This window comes from Indicator indicator, chromosome 19 (assembly GCF_027791375.1).
Source record: "Indicator indicator isolate 239-I01 chromosome 19, UM_Iind_1.1, whole genome shotgun sequence".
Classification (NCBI taxonomy): Eukaryota; Metazoa; Chordata; class Aves; order Piciformes; family Indicatoridae; genus Indicator; species Indicator indicator.
The window spans coordinates 20,372,610-20,389,279 of record NC_072028.1 but is presented as its reverse complement, the minus strand read 5'-3'; the positions used below and the strand labels follow the sequence as shown (position 1 = coordinate 20,389,279).

The 16,670-nt window shown below is 49.7% G+C and overlaps 1 protein-coding gene across 1 annotated transcript in view; it reads right to left on the bottom strand.

Moving 5' to 3' along the window:
* Window positions 1–767: 767 nt before the first annotated feature.
* GLG1 (golgi glycoprotein 1) overlaps window positions 768–16,670 on the bottom strand; it is a 123,078-nt gene continuing 107,175 nt past the window's right edge. The window contains exons 17-26 of the mRNA XM_054389496.1: window positions 16,245–16,362; window positions 14,558–14,650; window positions 12,855–12,992; window positions 11,592–11,715; window positions 10,534–10,676; window positions 10,190–10,291; window positions 6,770–6,877; window positions 6,034–6,154; window positions 2,023–2,129; window positions 768–943 (exon numbers count right to left, since the gene is read on the bottom strand). Coding sequence (XP_054245471.1) covers window positions 776–943; window positions 2,023–2,129; window positions 6,034–6,154; window positions 6,770–6,877; window positions 10,190–10,291; window positions 10,534–10,676; window positions 11,592–11,715; window positions 12,855–12,992; window positions 14,558–14,650; window positions 16,245–16,362 — 1,222 coding nt within the window. The 3' untranslated portion in view covers window positions 768–775. The remainder of the gene's footprint in view (window positions 944–2,022; window positions 2,130–6,033; window positions 6,155–6,769; window positions 6,878–10,189; window positions 10,292–10,533; window positions 10,677–11,591; window positions 11,716–12,854; window positions 12,993–14,557; window positions 14,651–16,244; window positions 16,363–16,670) is intronic.

The window sequence follows — 16,670 nt, the reverse complement described above, 5'->3', positions numbered from 1 at the left end:
TGTCTTGCAAATGGCAGAAGAAGAAGAAAAAGAGGACATCTTTTCAGTCCAAAGGAAAAAGAAACACCCAAACCCATAAGAAGCCAGTCACACAAGGAGGATATTCACTAGGAGATGCCACTGGTGTCCTCAGGCTGTGTCCAAGATGATGCTCTGAAGATGCTTTCCAGGAGATGAGCAAGATGTCCAAAACAAGGCCAACTGTGGTGTTAAAGATGTAATTTACCCTTTCATTTCCTGCCTCAAATTGTCAGGAAGCCAAGAGAGGACGACTAGATTTCAGGAGGAACTGTTTAACCTACATTGTACAGGTGGTGTGCAGAGGGAAACAAAACAATAATAACGTCCTTTGAAGAACTGCTCCACAGCTGCAGGTCCTCTCAAGTCTGGTTTGGAGAAGTGAAGGCAGCTCCAACAGCACAACAAGACTTGGCTACAGGCAGCTAAACAAGAGTCTGCTAACAAAAGGGGTTAACAAAAGCTGCTAGCTGGGCTGCCAGTGTTGCACACAAAACGTTCAGAGGATGAAGATACTGTGGATGAGAATCCAGGATGGGAAAACTGAGCCAACAACCTGCTGCTGTTCTACATTTTTTGGGGGTTGTTTTTTTTTTTTTCTCCTTTTTTTCTTTTTTTTTCTTTTTTCTTTTTTTTTGTTGTTTTGTTTTGTTTGAATTCTCCTCTCACACAAGAGGGGATGGGCAGACTATACAGAGGAGGGCTGTACAAAACTGGGCACTGGGCAGGCAATTTCTTCAGCAGGCAAATCCAGGCTCTACCTGTCCTTCAGCTCTCTTGTCACCCTCTTGGTGATGCGTCCACACATCAGGCCGATGAGGAAGAGTACACAGATGCCGACCGTGATCACAGACAGGATGTAGTTCTTGGATGGAGAGGTCATAACTTGCATGGCAAGGTCAGAGAAGCCTTCTGCTGGGGCAACCTGGAGATGAGAAGGGAATGCATGAGCCAAGCTATGCTTTCCATGCCACCATCAGCCTTGGCATTGATTTGGTTTAGCATCCAGGACTGCAATTGCCTCCTGTCCTCGTCAGGCTTGGACTGAACCACAAACAAGCAGGCCTGCAACGATTCATTTCAAAGAACTGCCCAGGAGACAGCAGAAATAGCAGGAGGTTCTGCTGAGTCCATTTCATAGAATCATAGAATTGTTAGGGTTGGAAGAGACCTCGAGGATCAGTCAGTTCCAACCCCCTGCCATGGGCAGGGACACCTCACACCACAGCAGGTTGCTCACGGCCACCTCCAGCCTGGCTGCAAAAACCTCCAGGCATGAGGGTTCCACCACCTCCCTGGGCAACCTCTGCCAGTGTCTCACCACCCTCATGGGGAAGAATTTCTTCCTAATATGCAATCTGAATCTACCCATTTCTAGTTTTGCTCCACAGCCCCAAACATTCTCTAGAGGAGGCCAAGCCCTGTGTGCACTGTTGAGGAGGCACCCGAGGGACTTGGAGAGTAAAACACACAAGTTGGTAAAAGGAGAACTGATTTCAAGTGTTCTGGACCAAACTCAAAATGCTAAACTTCATTCAGAGACAGCAATTTCATTACAGTTCCAAGTTTTTCACCCTAAGAGGACAGGCTGAGAGAATTAGGGTTGACCTGGAAAAGACTCCAGGGAGACCTTCTGGTGGCCTTTCAGTGGTTGAAGAGGCCTCTGAGAAACCTGGGGACAGACTTTTGAGCAGGGCCTATTATGACAGGACAAGGGGTGATGGATTTCAACTCAAAGAGGGAGATTGAGAGTGAAGAGAAGGAAGAGTTTGACACTGAATGTGGGGAGAGCCTGGCCCAGGTGGTAGGTGCCCTCATTGCAAGCCATGTTATTTGGGACTCTGAGCAACCTGCTCTAGTTGGGGATGTCCCTGCTGACTGCAGGGGGGGTTGGACTGGATGAGCTTTGAAGATCCCTTCCCACCCAACCCATTCTGATACGGGGAGACCTTGCCACAAGAAAGAGCCAATGCCAAAACCCCCCCAAAAGGGAACACTGTTCACCTTTGCAGCGTAGCTCCACATCTCGATGCGATCGTTAAGGCGTTTCTTGCACTCGGGCTGCAATCTCACACGCTTATCTTCCAGAGCTTCCATCAGGCAGGACATTTCTGTAAGGCATAGCAGATGCTGTCACAAAATAGAACCAGTAGCCTCCACACTGTGCTGTGGAAAGGGACACTTCCTTCTCCTAAAGGCTGGAGGGTTACATCACCTCCTAAACAGAGCAGGCGGCCTGATGGACCAAGATTCATCACCGATATTGATTGCATTTGGAGGGATTTGGACTTCTGAAAAAGAAATCCAACAAGGGCCAAGTGGGAAGTCCTGCATCTGGGAAAGAACAACCCCATGGATCAGTACAGCTTGGGGGTTCAGCTGGTGGAGAGCAGCTCTGGGAAAAAGGACCTAGGAGTCCTGATGGACAACAGGCCAGCAATGTGGCCTTGTAGCCTCTTGGCATCCTGGGGTGCATCAAGAAGAGTGTGGCCAGCAGGTCAAGAGAGGTTCTCCTGCCCCTCTGCTCTGCCCTGGTGAGGCCACATCTGGAAGTATTGTGGCCAGTTCTGGGCTCCCCAGTTCAAGAAGGGCAGGGACTTAGAATGGCTTAGGGTGGAAGGGACCTTAGAGATCATCTGCTCCAACCTCCCTGCCATGGACTTGCTGGAGAGGGGACAGCAAAGGGCTCCAAAGCTGCTGAGGGGCCTGGCACAGCTCTGCTGTGAGCAAAGGCTGAGAGAATTGAGGCTTTTAGCCTGCAGAAGAGCAGCCTGAGGGAGATCTCCTCAGTGCTCAGCAATACTGCAAGGGTGGCTGGCAGGAGGGTGGCACCAGGCTTTTTGCAGTGGTGCCCAGTGACAGGACAAGGGGTAATGGGCACAACCATGATTGTAAGTTCCACCTAAACATGAGGAGAAACTGCTTGAATGTAAGGGTGCTGGAGCCCCAGAGCAGGCTGCCCAGAGAGGTGGTAGAGTCTCCTTCTCCAGAGATATTCAAAACCCTCCTGGATCTGTTCCTGTGTGACCCATAAGCTCTTTTACATGCTCATATGAGACACTGAGATAAAATGGTGTGGTTGATACTTTTGCTGCCATACTTCCTTTACAGGATCATAGAAAGCTAGGGGTTAGAAGGGACCTCTGGAGATCATCCAGCCCAAGCTCCCTGCTAAAGCAGGGCATCCACAGCAGCTTGCCCAGGATCACAATGCCCAGCTGGGGTTGGAAGCTTTCCAGAGAAGGAGACTCCACAACCTCTCTGTGCAGCCTGCTCCAGGGCTCCAGAAGCCTCACAGTAGAGAGTTTTCTCCTCATGTTGAGGTGGAACTTCCTGGGTTCCAGCTTACATCTGTTGTTCCTTGTCCTATATCCAGGCACTACCAAAAGGAGCCTGGCACCTTCATCCTGACACCCACTCCTCAGATACTGATAGATATTGCTAAGATCCCCTAATTTTCCCTAATTGGATGCTTTCTGCATTGTACTGAAGAGGCTGCAATTTGAACTCCAGACTATTTAAACCCAAGTGTCAGCTCAAAAACACCCAGTGGGAAATCCCTCTGCACAAACAGATCAGAACAACACAGCGAAAGAATCCTGACCAAACAGGAACACCCAAAGGGATATCCAGAATATCAGAAAGGCAAAAAGAAAATAATAACCAGGAAACTCCTTGGCTGCTATTTTTAATGCCAGATAAACTCAAGACAGATGGGAATGCTCAGAAGTCTTTTTCCCTGCTGGTTTTCTCAACAGCCACACACTGCTGTGCAGCTAGAAGTAACAAAGTGCAGGAGCATGACCTCATACAGGAAAAGAATTGGGGCAGGAAGTACTTAAAGAAATGATGTTTCAAGTGGTCTGAACCTGCTGAACTCAGTCTTGGAGGACTTGGAACTCTGTCAAAGCCTTTAGCTGCTATGAGCAGCCCTGTTGGAAAGAGGAGGTGCAGCCTCTTCTCCTTGGTTTCAAGGCCCAGGACAAGAGGAAATGGTTTCAAGCTGTGCCAAGAGAGGTTCAGGCTGGATGTTAGGAAATATTTCTTCACTGAAAGGGTTCTCAAACACTAGAATAGTCTGCCCAGGGCAGTGCTGGAGTCACCACCACCTGGCACTTAGGGACATGGCTAGGTGTTGACCCTTCAGTGCTGGGCTGAGGGCTGGACTGAGCTTGGAGGTCTCTTGTAACCAGATACATTCTGTGGGCTTGGTGTAGTAAAGATTACCTACTCTCTGTGATATGTGTCTGATGTGTAAGTGCAGCTGGGACATGTCCTGTCCAGTTTCTGCAGCTCATGGTCCTCCTTGCTCTTAACCTGCCCAACATTAAGAGGAGGCTGAGGGGAGACCTCATTGCTCTCTACAGCTCCCTGAGAGGAGGTTGCAGTGAGGTTGGGGTTGGTGCCTTCTCCCAAGGAACAAGGGTTAGGATGAGAAGAAACAGCCTCAAGTTGCTCCAGGGGAGGTTAAGGTTGGATATGAGGCACAATTTCTTCTCCAAAGGGGTTGCCAAACCCTGGAACAGGCTGCCCAGAGAAGTGGTGGAGTCCCCATCCCTAGTGAGGTTTCAAAGCCATGGAGATGTGGTGCTGAGGGACATGGTGGAGTGGTGACCAGGTAGTCCTGGGTTAAGGGCTGGACTCCATGATCTGAAAGGTCTTTCCCAATCAAAACAATTCTGTGTTTCTATTCTATATTGGGAAAAAAAACCCCAACCCTGCTATCTTTAAGCAAGGCATAGACAGAAAACAGATCAAAGGACTTCAGTTTCACTTCCTCTGTCAAAAGTCCTGAAACGAAGAAGCCAACCATGACCAAAGACTGACTGAAAGAAAGAACCAAGGGATGAGCTGAAAATGTTAGGAAAATTTCTTGACAGAGAAAGTTCTCAAACACTGTCCCAGGCTGCCCAGGGAGGTGGTAGAATCACCATCCCTAGAGGTGATTAAAAGCTGCCTGAATGTGGTGCTGAGGGAGGTGGTTTAGTGGTGGCTTAGGAGCAGTGGTGGCACTGTGAGCTCTAGTGGTGAGTGGTTGGACTGATGATCTCCAAGGTCTCTTCCAACCTCAACAGTTCTGTGATTCTATAAATGAAGGCTGTGAAGCCAAACTGATCTGCTTCTCTAAGAGAAGCAGCCTTGAAAGAAGCTTTTGACACAGGCTGATGTAATATTGTCCTAAGGAAGCTTAGGAGCTGTACCCTGTGTGAGGCTGATATCCTGCTGCAAAAAGGGTCCATGGCCTTCAGTGTGAGTGTGTGTGTGTCTGTGTTCAGAGTTCATTTTCAACAGGATGAAGATTGAGGACAGGCTGAGGGAGCTGGGGCTCTTGAGCCTGAAGCAGAGGAGCCTGAGGGGTGCTTTCATTGCTGGTGATAAAGACATGCAGGGCAGTGCTGGGAGGACAGAGCCAGGCTCTGCTCAGTGATACCCAATGATAGGACAAGAGGCAAGGGGTGCAAGCTAGAGCAGAGGAGGTTCCATGGGAACAGAAGGGAAAACTATTTCACTGTGAGGGTGGAGCCCTGGAGCAGGCTGCCCAGAGAGGTTGTGGAGTCTCCTTCTCTAGAGACATTCAAAACCTGCTTGGATGTGTTCCTGTGTGAGCTGCCCTGGGTGATCCTGCTCTGGCAGGTGGGTTGGATTCAAAGATCTCTGGAGGTTCCTTCCAACCCCTAACATTCTGTGACTCTGTAACTGGGGAGGGATTTTGTAGAAGGGTTATGGATCTGGTATCACACAATGTCATCAGTGATCACATGAATGATGGAACAGCAAAACACTCATTACACTTGCAAATAAGGCTGCAAAGGTACTGCAGGTCTTGCTTTGGAAACAGGGAAGGACCTCTTGATACCCATCTTCTAATGGCAGCTACTACCTTCTGGAGCTCTTCCATTTTATTGCCCACCAAGTTCTGGTGGAAGTATCTTCTATAAAAGGTGATGCTGGTAAGAAATGCTGCTGAAGGCGCTCATGACTGTGAGGCTACAGAAGCAAAGCAGCTGCACTTACGGCGTCCTCTCCCTGGTGGAATGGCAGCACAGTGGTGTTTGATGTCTAGGGCACAGGCTGTGTGGAGCACTGGATCAACAAATATATCTGCTTTGCTTTCCTTCAGCATGTTGAGCACTTCCTGGGGAAGGAGAAAATAACAAGTACATCACAAAAGAAGAAGGGAGAGAGAGGAAAATTCCTGCTGCTCAATGTTTAAACCCAGGCTCAGAAGAAAACTGTCCCTGGATGAGGCTAGGAATGCTGGTTTAGCTGGGTTAAGTACCCTGCTTTATAGAGGTTACCACAGTTATGTTCATTAAAACACTCAGATGAATCTAAAACACAAGTCAATGTGGCAGGGTTACTTCAGAACCCAAATTAAGGCACCACAGCCATGGGGCAATTCACAGAGCCTTTGACCTTAGCCAGTGGCTGGGCCATACCCAGCACTCAGGAAGCCTGCAGTGGAGGCAGCAACAGAAAACAGATTAGGATCAGAAACTCTGGCAACCCTAATCAAAGAAGGCTCCAAGTCTGGAATTGCAAAGGAGGGCACCATCAGCACAAATTTTCACTGGCAAATTGAAATGGAATTGAATTGCTGCAGGGCCAGAACCGAGGTGTGTAAGAAAATGTGCAGAGCTCTGGCCTCACACCAGCTAGAACAGGGCCTGGGCTGTGTGATCTGGGGAAATCACAGCCTTCTGCAGGGACAGGAATGCCTTTTGGAGCACAGACCATTTATTTCTTTTACCTTTTTGCACATTTCAGTTTTGATTTTCAGCAGATTGACTTTCAGGCATTCTTCCACCTGCCCAGTCTGCTCCTGAGCCGCTGCTTCTTCTGCACACAAGTTGGAAATCTATTTGGAAAAAGGGAATTTTAACCTAAGTAGCTCACAGCAATCATTCTGCCTTTTTTAGCACATCTCTCTCTCAGTGCATCAGTTCATCAGAGGGTGCAGCTAGAGAGCACATAATGAGATACTTTCCCCTCCCACCCCCCCTCAGAGCTGAGGCAGCCTGGCTCATGCAATATGCATTGCCAACAGCAAGGAGTCAATATTGCTGTGCTGAGGAGGAAGGGAGGCAGGGAGGAAAACAGCACAGAAATAAGAAATGAAATAAGCAATACTTGAGGCATGGCTGATGGGGCCATCAAAAATGGAAGCTCAAAAATCTGACTATTGCAGTTCAAGATGACAAAACCAGACAAGTAATATACATGGATTTTTTTTTTTTTATCATTTATCATTCCATGGTCATGAGTGCTGATGAGGTCCCAGATGAAAAAAAAATTAACTTTTTATCAGCATTGCACAGGAAACTACAATTCTTGCACACTGAGCAAGTCAAAAGCAGAGGATCTGACTAGCTGGAAGCAGTTCTAAAGGATGGGAATGGGATTTTTTTTAATCAACAAGGTTGTTTTACAGAAAAAAATCTCTTACATGAAAGGACTTCATAGAATCAGGACTGTCAGGGTTGGAAGGGACGTTAAAGCTCAGCCAGTTCCAACCCCCCTGCCATGGGCAGGGACACCTCACACCACAGCAGGTTGCTCACAGCCACCTCCAGCCTGGCTGCAAAAACCTCCAGGCAGGAGGCTTCCACCACCTCCCTGGGCAACCTGTGTCAGTCTCTCACCACCCTCCTGGGCAAGAATTTCTTCCTCACATCCAATCTGAATCTACCCACTTCTAGTTTCGCTCCATTCCCCCCCCCCCAAAAGTCCTATCAGTCCCTGACACCCTCCAAAGTCCCTCCCCAGCTTTCTTGGAGCCCCCTTCAGATCCTGCAAGGCCACCAGAAGGTCTCCTGGGAGCCTTCTCCTCTCCAGCCTGCACAACCCCAACTCTCTCAGGCTGTCCTCAGAGCAGAGCAGCTCCAGCCCTCTGCTCCTCCTCCTGGCCCTTCTCTGGACACCTTCCAGCCCCTCCAGAGCCTTCCTGGAACAGAGGCTCCAGAACTGGACACAGAGCTCCAGGTATGGTCTCAGCAGAGGGGGAGAATCACCTTTCTCAACCTGCTGGTCACACTTCTCTTGATGCAGCCCAGGATATGATTTGCTTTCTGGGCTGCAAGTGCACACTGCATGAAGCAGAGCAGGGTAGATTCATGAAGCAGAGCAGGGTAGATATAGGTTGGATATTAGGAGGAAGTTCTTCACAATGAGGGTGGAGAAATACTGGAACAGGCTCCCCAGGGATGTCGTGGAGGCTCCATCCCTGGAGACGTTCAAGGTCAGACTTGATGGGGCCCTAAGCAACCTGCTCTAGTTGGAGATGTCTCTGCTGTCTGCAAGGGGGGTTGGACAAGATGACCTTCAAGGGTTCCTTCCAACCTGAAGTATTCTGTGGATAAGAAATTGAGTTGCTGAAGTGTGTCTACAGAAAGGCAGTGAAGCTGGGGAAGGGTCTGGAGAACAGGGCCTGTGAGGAGCAGCTGAGGGAACTGGAGGTGTTTAGTGTGGAGAAAAGGAGGCTGAGGAGAGACCTCATTGCTCTCTACAGCTCCCTGATGTGGGGTTGGTCTCTTCGCCCCAGTATCAGGTGACACATGGAGGGAAAATGGCCTGAAACTGTGCCAGGGGAGGGTTAGGTTGGAGATGAGGAAAAATGTCTCTGCTGCAAGAGCGTTCAGGGATTGGCACAGGCTGCCCAGGGAGGTGGTGGAGTCCCTATGCCTGGAGGTGTGGCACTTGGAGCCACGGTTGGATGGCCATCGTGGGGTTGGGTTGCTGGTTGGACTGCATAACCTTAGGCAGCTTTTCCAACCAAACCTGTTCTATGCTTCCATAACCAAGAAGGGAGTTTTCATCCCAAAAGAAAGGAACTGATGTCATTTACCTGGACCTGAGCAAAACCTTTGACACTGTCCCACACCACCTCCTGGTCTCCAAACTGGTGACACATGGGTTTGATGGGTGGACCACAAGATGGATAAAGAACTGGGTTGATGGCCACATCCAAAGAGTGGCTGTCAATGGGTCCATGTCCCAGTGCAGGCCAGTGACAAGCAGAGTTCCTCAGGGATCAGTCCTGGGACCAGGCTTGTTCAGTATATTTGTCGGTGCCATGGACAGTGGCATTGAGTGTACCCTCAGCAAGTTTGCTGCTGACACCAAGCTGTGTGGTGCAGCAGACAGGCTGGAGGGAAGGGATCCATCCAGAGGGACCTGCACAGGCTGGAGGGAAGGGATCCATCCAGAGGGACCTGCACAGGCTGGAGGGAAGGGATCCATCCAGAGGGACCTGCACAGGCTGGAGGGAAGGGATCCATCCAGAGGGACCTGCACAGGCTGGAGGGGAGGGATCCATCCAGAGGGACCTGCACAGGCTGGAGAGATGGGCACAAGCCAACCTCACGAGGTTCAACAAGACCAAGTGCAAGGTCCTGCAGCTGGGTCGAGGCAACCCCAAGCACAAATCCAGGCTGGGCAGGGACTGGCTGGAGAGCAGCCCTGAGGAGAGGGACTTGGGGGTGCTGGTGGATGAGAAGCTCAACAGGAGCTGTCAATGTGCACTTGCAGCCCAGAAAGCCAACCAGAGCCTGGGCTACATCAAGAGAAGTGTGGCCAGCAGGTCAAGGGAGGCGATTCTCCCCCTGTACTCAGCTCTGGTGAGACCCCACCTGGAGTACTGTGTCCAGTTCTGGAGCCCCTACTACAAGAGGGATATGGACATGCTGGAACGTGTCCAGAGGAGGGCCACCAGGATGATCAGAGGGCTGGAGCACCTCTCCTGTGAGGACAGACTGAAAGAGTTGGGGCTGTTCAGTCTGGAGAAGAGAAGGCTCCGAGGTGACCTTATTGTGGCTTTTCAATATCTGAAGGGGGCTACAGGAAAGCTGGGGAGGAACTTTTTAGGCTATCAGGGAGTGACAGGACTAGGGGGAATGGAATAAAGCTGGAGGTGGGGAGATTCAGGCTGGACATGAGGAAGAAGTTCTTCCCCATGAGAGTGGTGAGAGCCTGGAATGGGTTGTCCAGGGAGGTGGTTGAGGCTCCATCCCTGGAGGTGTTTAAGGCCAGGCTGGATGAGGCTCTGGCCAGCCTGATGTAGTGTGAGGTGTCCCTGCCCATGGCAGGGGGGTTGGGACTGGCTGATCCTTGTGGTCCCTTCCAACCCTGACTGATTCCATGATTCTATGAACTGAGGAGCTCCTTCTCTTACCTCCTCTGAGCAGTGCATCTGAAGCTGGGGGTCCAGCCGATAATCAAGAGCGGACTCCTGGATGATGACTCGGATTTGGTCCTCGCAGTCTGGAGAGAGACGCTATTAAGCGGAGAAAGTCATTAACCCTCTCAAGGACCTGCACTGCCATAAAGCAAATCACCTTGCATTTCAACCTGGCCTGCTCTGGAGCACCAAACCTTCTGCAAGGAGCAACCAAACCTCACTTCTGTACAGCCTGTTACCCAGCCTGAGCACACACTGCCAGCCCCCAGCTCCGTTTGGCGCTCAGCGCCACCCTGCACAGCTTTCCTCTCTCGTTTGGATGCAGCAGCTCTCCTCACCTGGTCTGCATATTTCAGCTTCAGGCAGGAGATGACTTGGCCTTCCAGCTCTGTGTCATCCTTGGCCCTGTTGAGGATGTTCTGGCAGAATTTTGGGATGTCTGCTTTGCAAGCCTTCCTGAGCACCGGGTTTAAGCGGTAATCTAAGAGGGGAAGAAAGCAAGCAAGCACTTGGTGAGAGCAGACATCTCCTCAGATGACACAACTTAACTCTCTCCCCCCACCCCTTCAAAAAAGAGCTGACAGGAATTTTCTGGATGACATTGTGCCACCAAGCAATTTCATTTAAGGGGAAAAAAATTAACATTACCATGGGAGGTAGAAGCTTCAGGAATAAAGTGGATCTAATGACATCCACTGACCCTCAAGGACCTGACTGAATCAAGTCAGTGTCTGCAATAACAACCAGGAAGGAGATTAAACCATAGCAAAGTTGAGCGAAGGGATTCTGCTCCTCTGTTTGCTCTCCTGAGACCCCAACCTGGAGTACTGTGCTCAGCTCTGGAGCCCCCCCACACAAGAAGGATATGGAACTGTTACAGCAGGTCCAGAGAAGACCATGAAGATGATCAGAGGGCTGAAGAACTTCTCCTCTGGGGACAAGCTGGGAGGGTTGGGGCTGTTCAGCCTGGAGAAGAGGAGAAGTCTCCAGAGAGACCTTAGAGCAGCCTTCCAGTACCTGAAAGGGGCTACAGGAGAACTGGGAAGGGACTTTTGACAAGGGCTGGGAATGACAGGATGAGAGGCAATGGCTTTAAACTGGAAGAAGCTGGATTTAGATTAGACATCAGGAAGAAATTCTTTGCAGTGAGGGTGGTGAGGCCCTTCCACAGGTTGCCCAGAGAAGCTGTGGAGGCTCCAAGCCTCTAAATGTTCAAGGCCAGGTTGGATGGGGCCTTGATCTACCTGGTCTGGTGGATGGCATCCCTGCCTATGGCAGGAGGGTTGGAACTGGATGATCTTTAAAGTCCCTTTTAACCCAAACCATTCTATGATTCTATAAAATATTCTTCCCAGTCATGCAAACCCCTCAGCAGCACTGTTTCAGAAGTGGCTACCTGTGTTCTGTGTGATCTGGCGCTTGGTGATCATCTGCTTGCATTTGGGATCCATCACTTCGCTGTTCTTGTTCTGTTTCAAACACTGCAGCATGTTTTTTGAGTCTGCCTCGGGACAAAAGCGCTAGAAAAGAACCCAAAACCCCCCCAGATTGCATCACTAAGCACTTGGGAAACAACACCCCAGCTGTATTGGTGGAAGAGGATAACGACCTGCCCAGCCCAGAGGTATTCAGACACATTCCCCAACACAACAGCTACTAAAAAGGCCTCTCCAAATGGACCATGGCCATGAGTACCTCTGCTTACAGAGCAAGCACTAAGCCATGCAAACCTTGACTGGCTTCTAGGCTCCAGCTTTGTGCTGGCAGCACCAAAGCCAATTTGCCTTTATTGCCTGTTCTTAAGTTACAGCCCAATCGGCATGGAATAGCCACCAAATTAGGTCTCACACCCAACTGCTTTCACTCCCCTTTACTTCAGAAACTGCAGAGAGGATCTTTTAAGCAGGGAACACCTCACTGATACTAATTTGCCTACTCTTGTCCTGAATTAGATAGCCCAAAGTGAACCAGCTTACCCAAGATTCAGCCTGATGTACTTATTTTTGTTACCAAGTCATTCTGTGGGTGTAAGATAAGGCTGTGGCATCTTCTAATCCTTATCATTTAGGTGGGATTGCTTTTTTTTTTTTTTTTTTAACAAAGCAGGAGTCTTCCCTAGAGAGCAATAAATATGTTCTTCAAGATGTTCAGCTTTGGCAACAACATGGAGTCAGGGCACAGCACACAGCCCACACACACTGGAGTTTCAGGGCTTGCAAGGGTGATCCTTCCCACATGGTATCACCTGAAGCCAGCATTTCTGATTTGAAGTTCTGCTTGATTTTGCCTCTTTATCAGTTTGATGAAAGGCTGTGTGCACCAAGTCAGCAGTGAACCCAAGATGCTTCTCCCCTCTGCAATCATAACTTCTGCACCTTTGCTAAAAGCCAATTCAAATCCAAACCAACTGGATGAAAACTCCTAAGTTAGAAGCCTCAGCACAGACCTCCTCCTCCTCAATTCTACTGGCAGTTGGGAAGAGACATTTCTTAGTGCACAGGCTGTGATCAGGTAAAGTTGAAAGAGAAGAGCCCTGAAGAAACCTCAGCCTGACTCAGAGTTACTTCCAAACAACATGGCAGCCCTGTACAAGCCTTTATGGGGAGCTCTGAGCAGACAGAGCTCTTACAACCCAACCTCACCCTCACCCTCCCATTACCTTGATCATCTGCTTGCAGACTCTCATGAGTGTGTAGTCCAGCTCTGGGTCCATCATCTCTGTCTCCTGTAGTTTAAACACCTTCTGGTGGCAGCGGGTACTCAACTGCTTCTTGATTTCTTTCAGACATTCAATAATCTACAACACAGAGTTAGAGTCACAGCATCACAGCATTGTTTGGGTTGGGAAAAGACCTTTCTGATCATCAAGTCCAACTGTTAACCCAGTACTGCCACATCACCACTCTACCACAGAATCGTAAAATAGGACCATAGAATGGTCTAGGCCAGAAGGGACCTCCAAAGGTCATCCAGTCTGACCTCCCTGCAGTCAGCAGGGACATCCCCATCTAGATCAGGCTGCCCAGGGCCTTGTTGAGCCTGACCCTGAATATCTCCAGGGATAGGGCCTAAACCACCTCCCCTGGGCAACCTGTGCCAGTGTTCCACCACTCTGATGGTGCAGAACTTGTTCCTAACATCCAATCTCAGTCTGCTCTGCTCTACTTTGAAGCCATTGCCCTGGTCCTGTCACTGCAGGCCTTTGGGAACAGTCTCTCTCCATCCTTGTAGCTCCCTTCAGGTACTGGAAGGCTGCTATTAGGTCTCCCTGGAGCCTTCTCTGCTCCAGGCTGAACACCCCCAGCTCCCTCAGCCTGTCCTTGTAGCAGAGCTGCTCCAACCCCCTGAGCATTTTCATGTCCCTCTACTGGACCCTCTCCATCAGGTCCATGTCCTTCCTATACTGAGGGCTCCAGACCTGCACACAGTACTCCAGGTGAGGTCTCACCAGAGCAGAGCAAAGAGGCACAATCACCTCTCTGGATCTGCTAGCTCTGCTGTTTTTGATGCAGCCCAGGCTATGATTTGCCTTCTGGGCTGCAAGCTCACACTGCCTGCTCCTGTCCAGCTTGTCCCTCAGCACCACATCTACACAGCTTTTGAATCCCTTGAGGGATGGGAACTCCACCACTGCCCTGTCCAGCCTGTTCCAAGGCTTGTCAATTCTTTCAGGGAACAAATTGTTCCTCCTGTCCAACCTAAATCTCTCTTGAAGCTGAAACCTGAAGCTGTTTCCTCCTGCCTTGTCACTTGTTACTTGGAGGAACAGATTGATTGATTGTGTCTTTGGGGTTGTTATGACCTAACACCTTGTTTGTTACACCTGCAATGGACACTCTGATGTGATTCTGTCACATGCTGCTCAAAAGGCAGAGCTCAAAGGGCAAAGCTCTGTGTTCCCTTAATGGGTCTCTCTACCTGATTTGTGCAGTCAAGTCCCCAACTCCTAGACCTGATTAAAAGTCATTGGAATGTTTATTTCCAGGTCCTGCTTTAAGCTTACCTTTTCTCCCAGAGATTTAATAAGATGAAAAGGGTCACTTCCACGTAACTCCTCATCCCCAAACTTCACCTTGCAGAAATCTTTAGCAGCATTTGCAGTAACCAGCTGCTAGTAGCTTAAACCCATCATTAACTGCAGCAGAATTAAGTGCTCTCAACACTGCACTCACCCAGCTTGTGAAGTGGTTTTTAAAAAAAATATATATTTTAATTAAATGTTCCAAAACACTGCTGAAAGATTTTGAGTGCTAGCAAAAATGAGAATCTAAAGCTGCACCTGCAGGGGCAAAAGTGCTCTTCAAACTATTTTCTGAAGTGAAGGCAGAAATGGGATTGTAAATGCTGAGCAAAAGCCATTACCTGAGCATTGCCATAGGGCACATTTTGGCAGTAATTCTTGATGTCACTTTTGCAGGCCTCATATAGCTCTGGTTCAAGCCTGATATCCTCAGTCTGCAGGATAAAATGACAGTAAGAACTTTGAAGCAGTTTTACTTTCTCAAAATCACAGAATGTTAGGGCTTGGAAGGGACCTCAAAAGATCATCTGGTCCCCACCCCCCTGCCAGAGCAGGATCAGCCAGGGGAGGTCACACAGGAATGCATCCAGGTGGGTTTTAAATGTCTCCAGAGAAGGAGACTCCACAACCTCTCAGGGCAGCCTGCTCCAGGGCTCCAGCATCCTCACAGTGAAAAAGTTTCTCCTTCTGTTCCTGTGGAACCTCCTCTGTTCCAGCTTGCCCCCAATGACCCTTGTCCTGTTTTGGACATCCCTGAGCAGAGCCTGGCTCCATCCCTTCACATCTTTATCAACATGAATGAGGTCACCCTCAGGCTCCTCTGCTCCAAGCTAAAGAGCCCTCAGCTCCCTCAGCCTATCCTGAGCAGGGAGATACCTTCAGCATTGCTGTGGCTCTGCAGTGGATTCTGTCAAGCAGTTCCCTGAGGTCCTTCTTGAACTGAGGGGCCCAGAACACAGTATTCCAGATGTGGCCTCAACAGGGCAGAGTAGAGGGGGAGGAGAACCTCTCTTGACCTAAAAATCACAGCCCTTCTAATCCACCCCAGGATACACATTGCTGGCTCATGGGCATCCTTCTGTCTGCTTTGTTGATCCATTACCTAGAGCCCTTTGCCCACAAGCCCCAAGTAACTCTCCAAAGAGGCAGGGCAGTTCCTCTGAACTTAAGGGTCCCAGTGGATCAGTTGGCTTTTTACACTCAGAAAGGGTTTCAACTGAATTTTAGAGCTGGTGACTTCTTCCCATGGCTCCTCCTAACAGGGCATCAACACAAAATATTCAAGACCACTAAAATATGAAAGCTAAAGCAGGTATTAACAGCCACCCATCTGTTGGGTGATCTGGAGGCTGTGAATGAAGTTTCCTGCTTTTGGTAATGCCCAGCATTTGAAATCCTCCAGACAGAGGCAAGAGTGCTGCCTCTTCTGATATGGGCCTGCTGCAGGGGAAGCTTTAATAAACAACATCTGCTGGATGAAGACCTTAAGAGTTTCTTGCTACAAGCATTACAGCAGGAAGCTGAGAGGCAGCCTTGCTTCCCAGGACAAATATTACTCCTATGCATCCACTTGGAACAGCTGGAGTCAAGTTGCTTCATTTCTGCTTATTTCCTCAGTCTGTAAAATTAAGCTTTTTCCTCTCTCCTGCAGGACTTTGAGGGCATCAGCATGTGTGGCATGTTGCTATCTACCACTGAACGTGGAGTCATACAATCATGGAATGGTTTGGGTTGGAAGGGATCTTTACAGGTCGTCTAGTCCAACCACCCTGCAGTCATAATCACTTCTAGCTGAGGTTCCAATGACCATTTAGCTTGCCTTAGCCTTCAGGAGACTCTGTTTAAGGCACTGAAGCAGACAATCCTTCCTTAGGCTGTGAAGGGCAACTGCCTCTCAGGTTGTTAGAAGAGTGGGGGAAAACTAAATTAGATAGATGAGTTTACTGTTATTGCTTGCAGGATGGACAAACCAGGAAGCTTTAACCTTGCTAGAAGGGCAGGCAGATAAGGAGGTTCATGCATGTTTACCATCTCCAGCTCCTCCACACGCAGCTGTTTGCGGCACTTCAGAGAGACTCTGTGCTCCTTGGCGTCCTGCAAAGTGTCGTTGCGCACGGTCGTGCTCAGACAGATCACCACATCCACCCTGCAGGACACAGAACAGCTCTGCACTCTCTACCCTGCGACTCACAACGCTGCCAGATCCTCCACAGCAGAGCAACACACCCCCAGAACCCAGACACAAAGGCCTCCTGCATCTGTGCATATTCCGAGCTCTCCTGTAGATCTGCATCACAGCTGGAGCCGAGCAGGGGGAGGGAGCTGGAGCCTCGAGCAGGGGGAGGGAGCTGGAGCCTCGAGCAGGGGGAGGGAGCTGGAGCCTCGAGCAGGGGGAGGGAGCTGGAGCCTCGAGCAGGGGGAGGGAGCTGGAGCCTCGAGCAGGGGGAGGGAGCT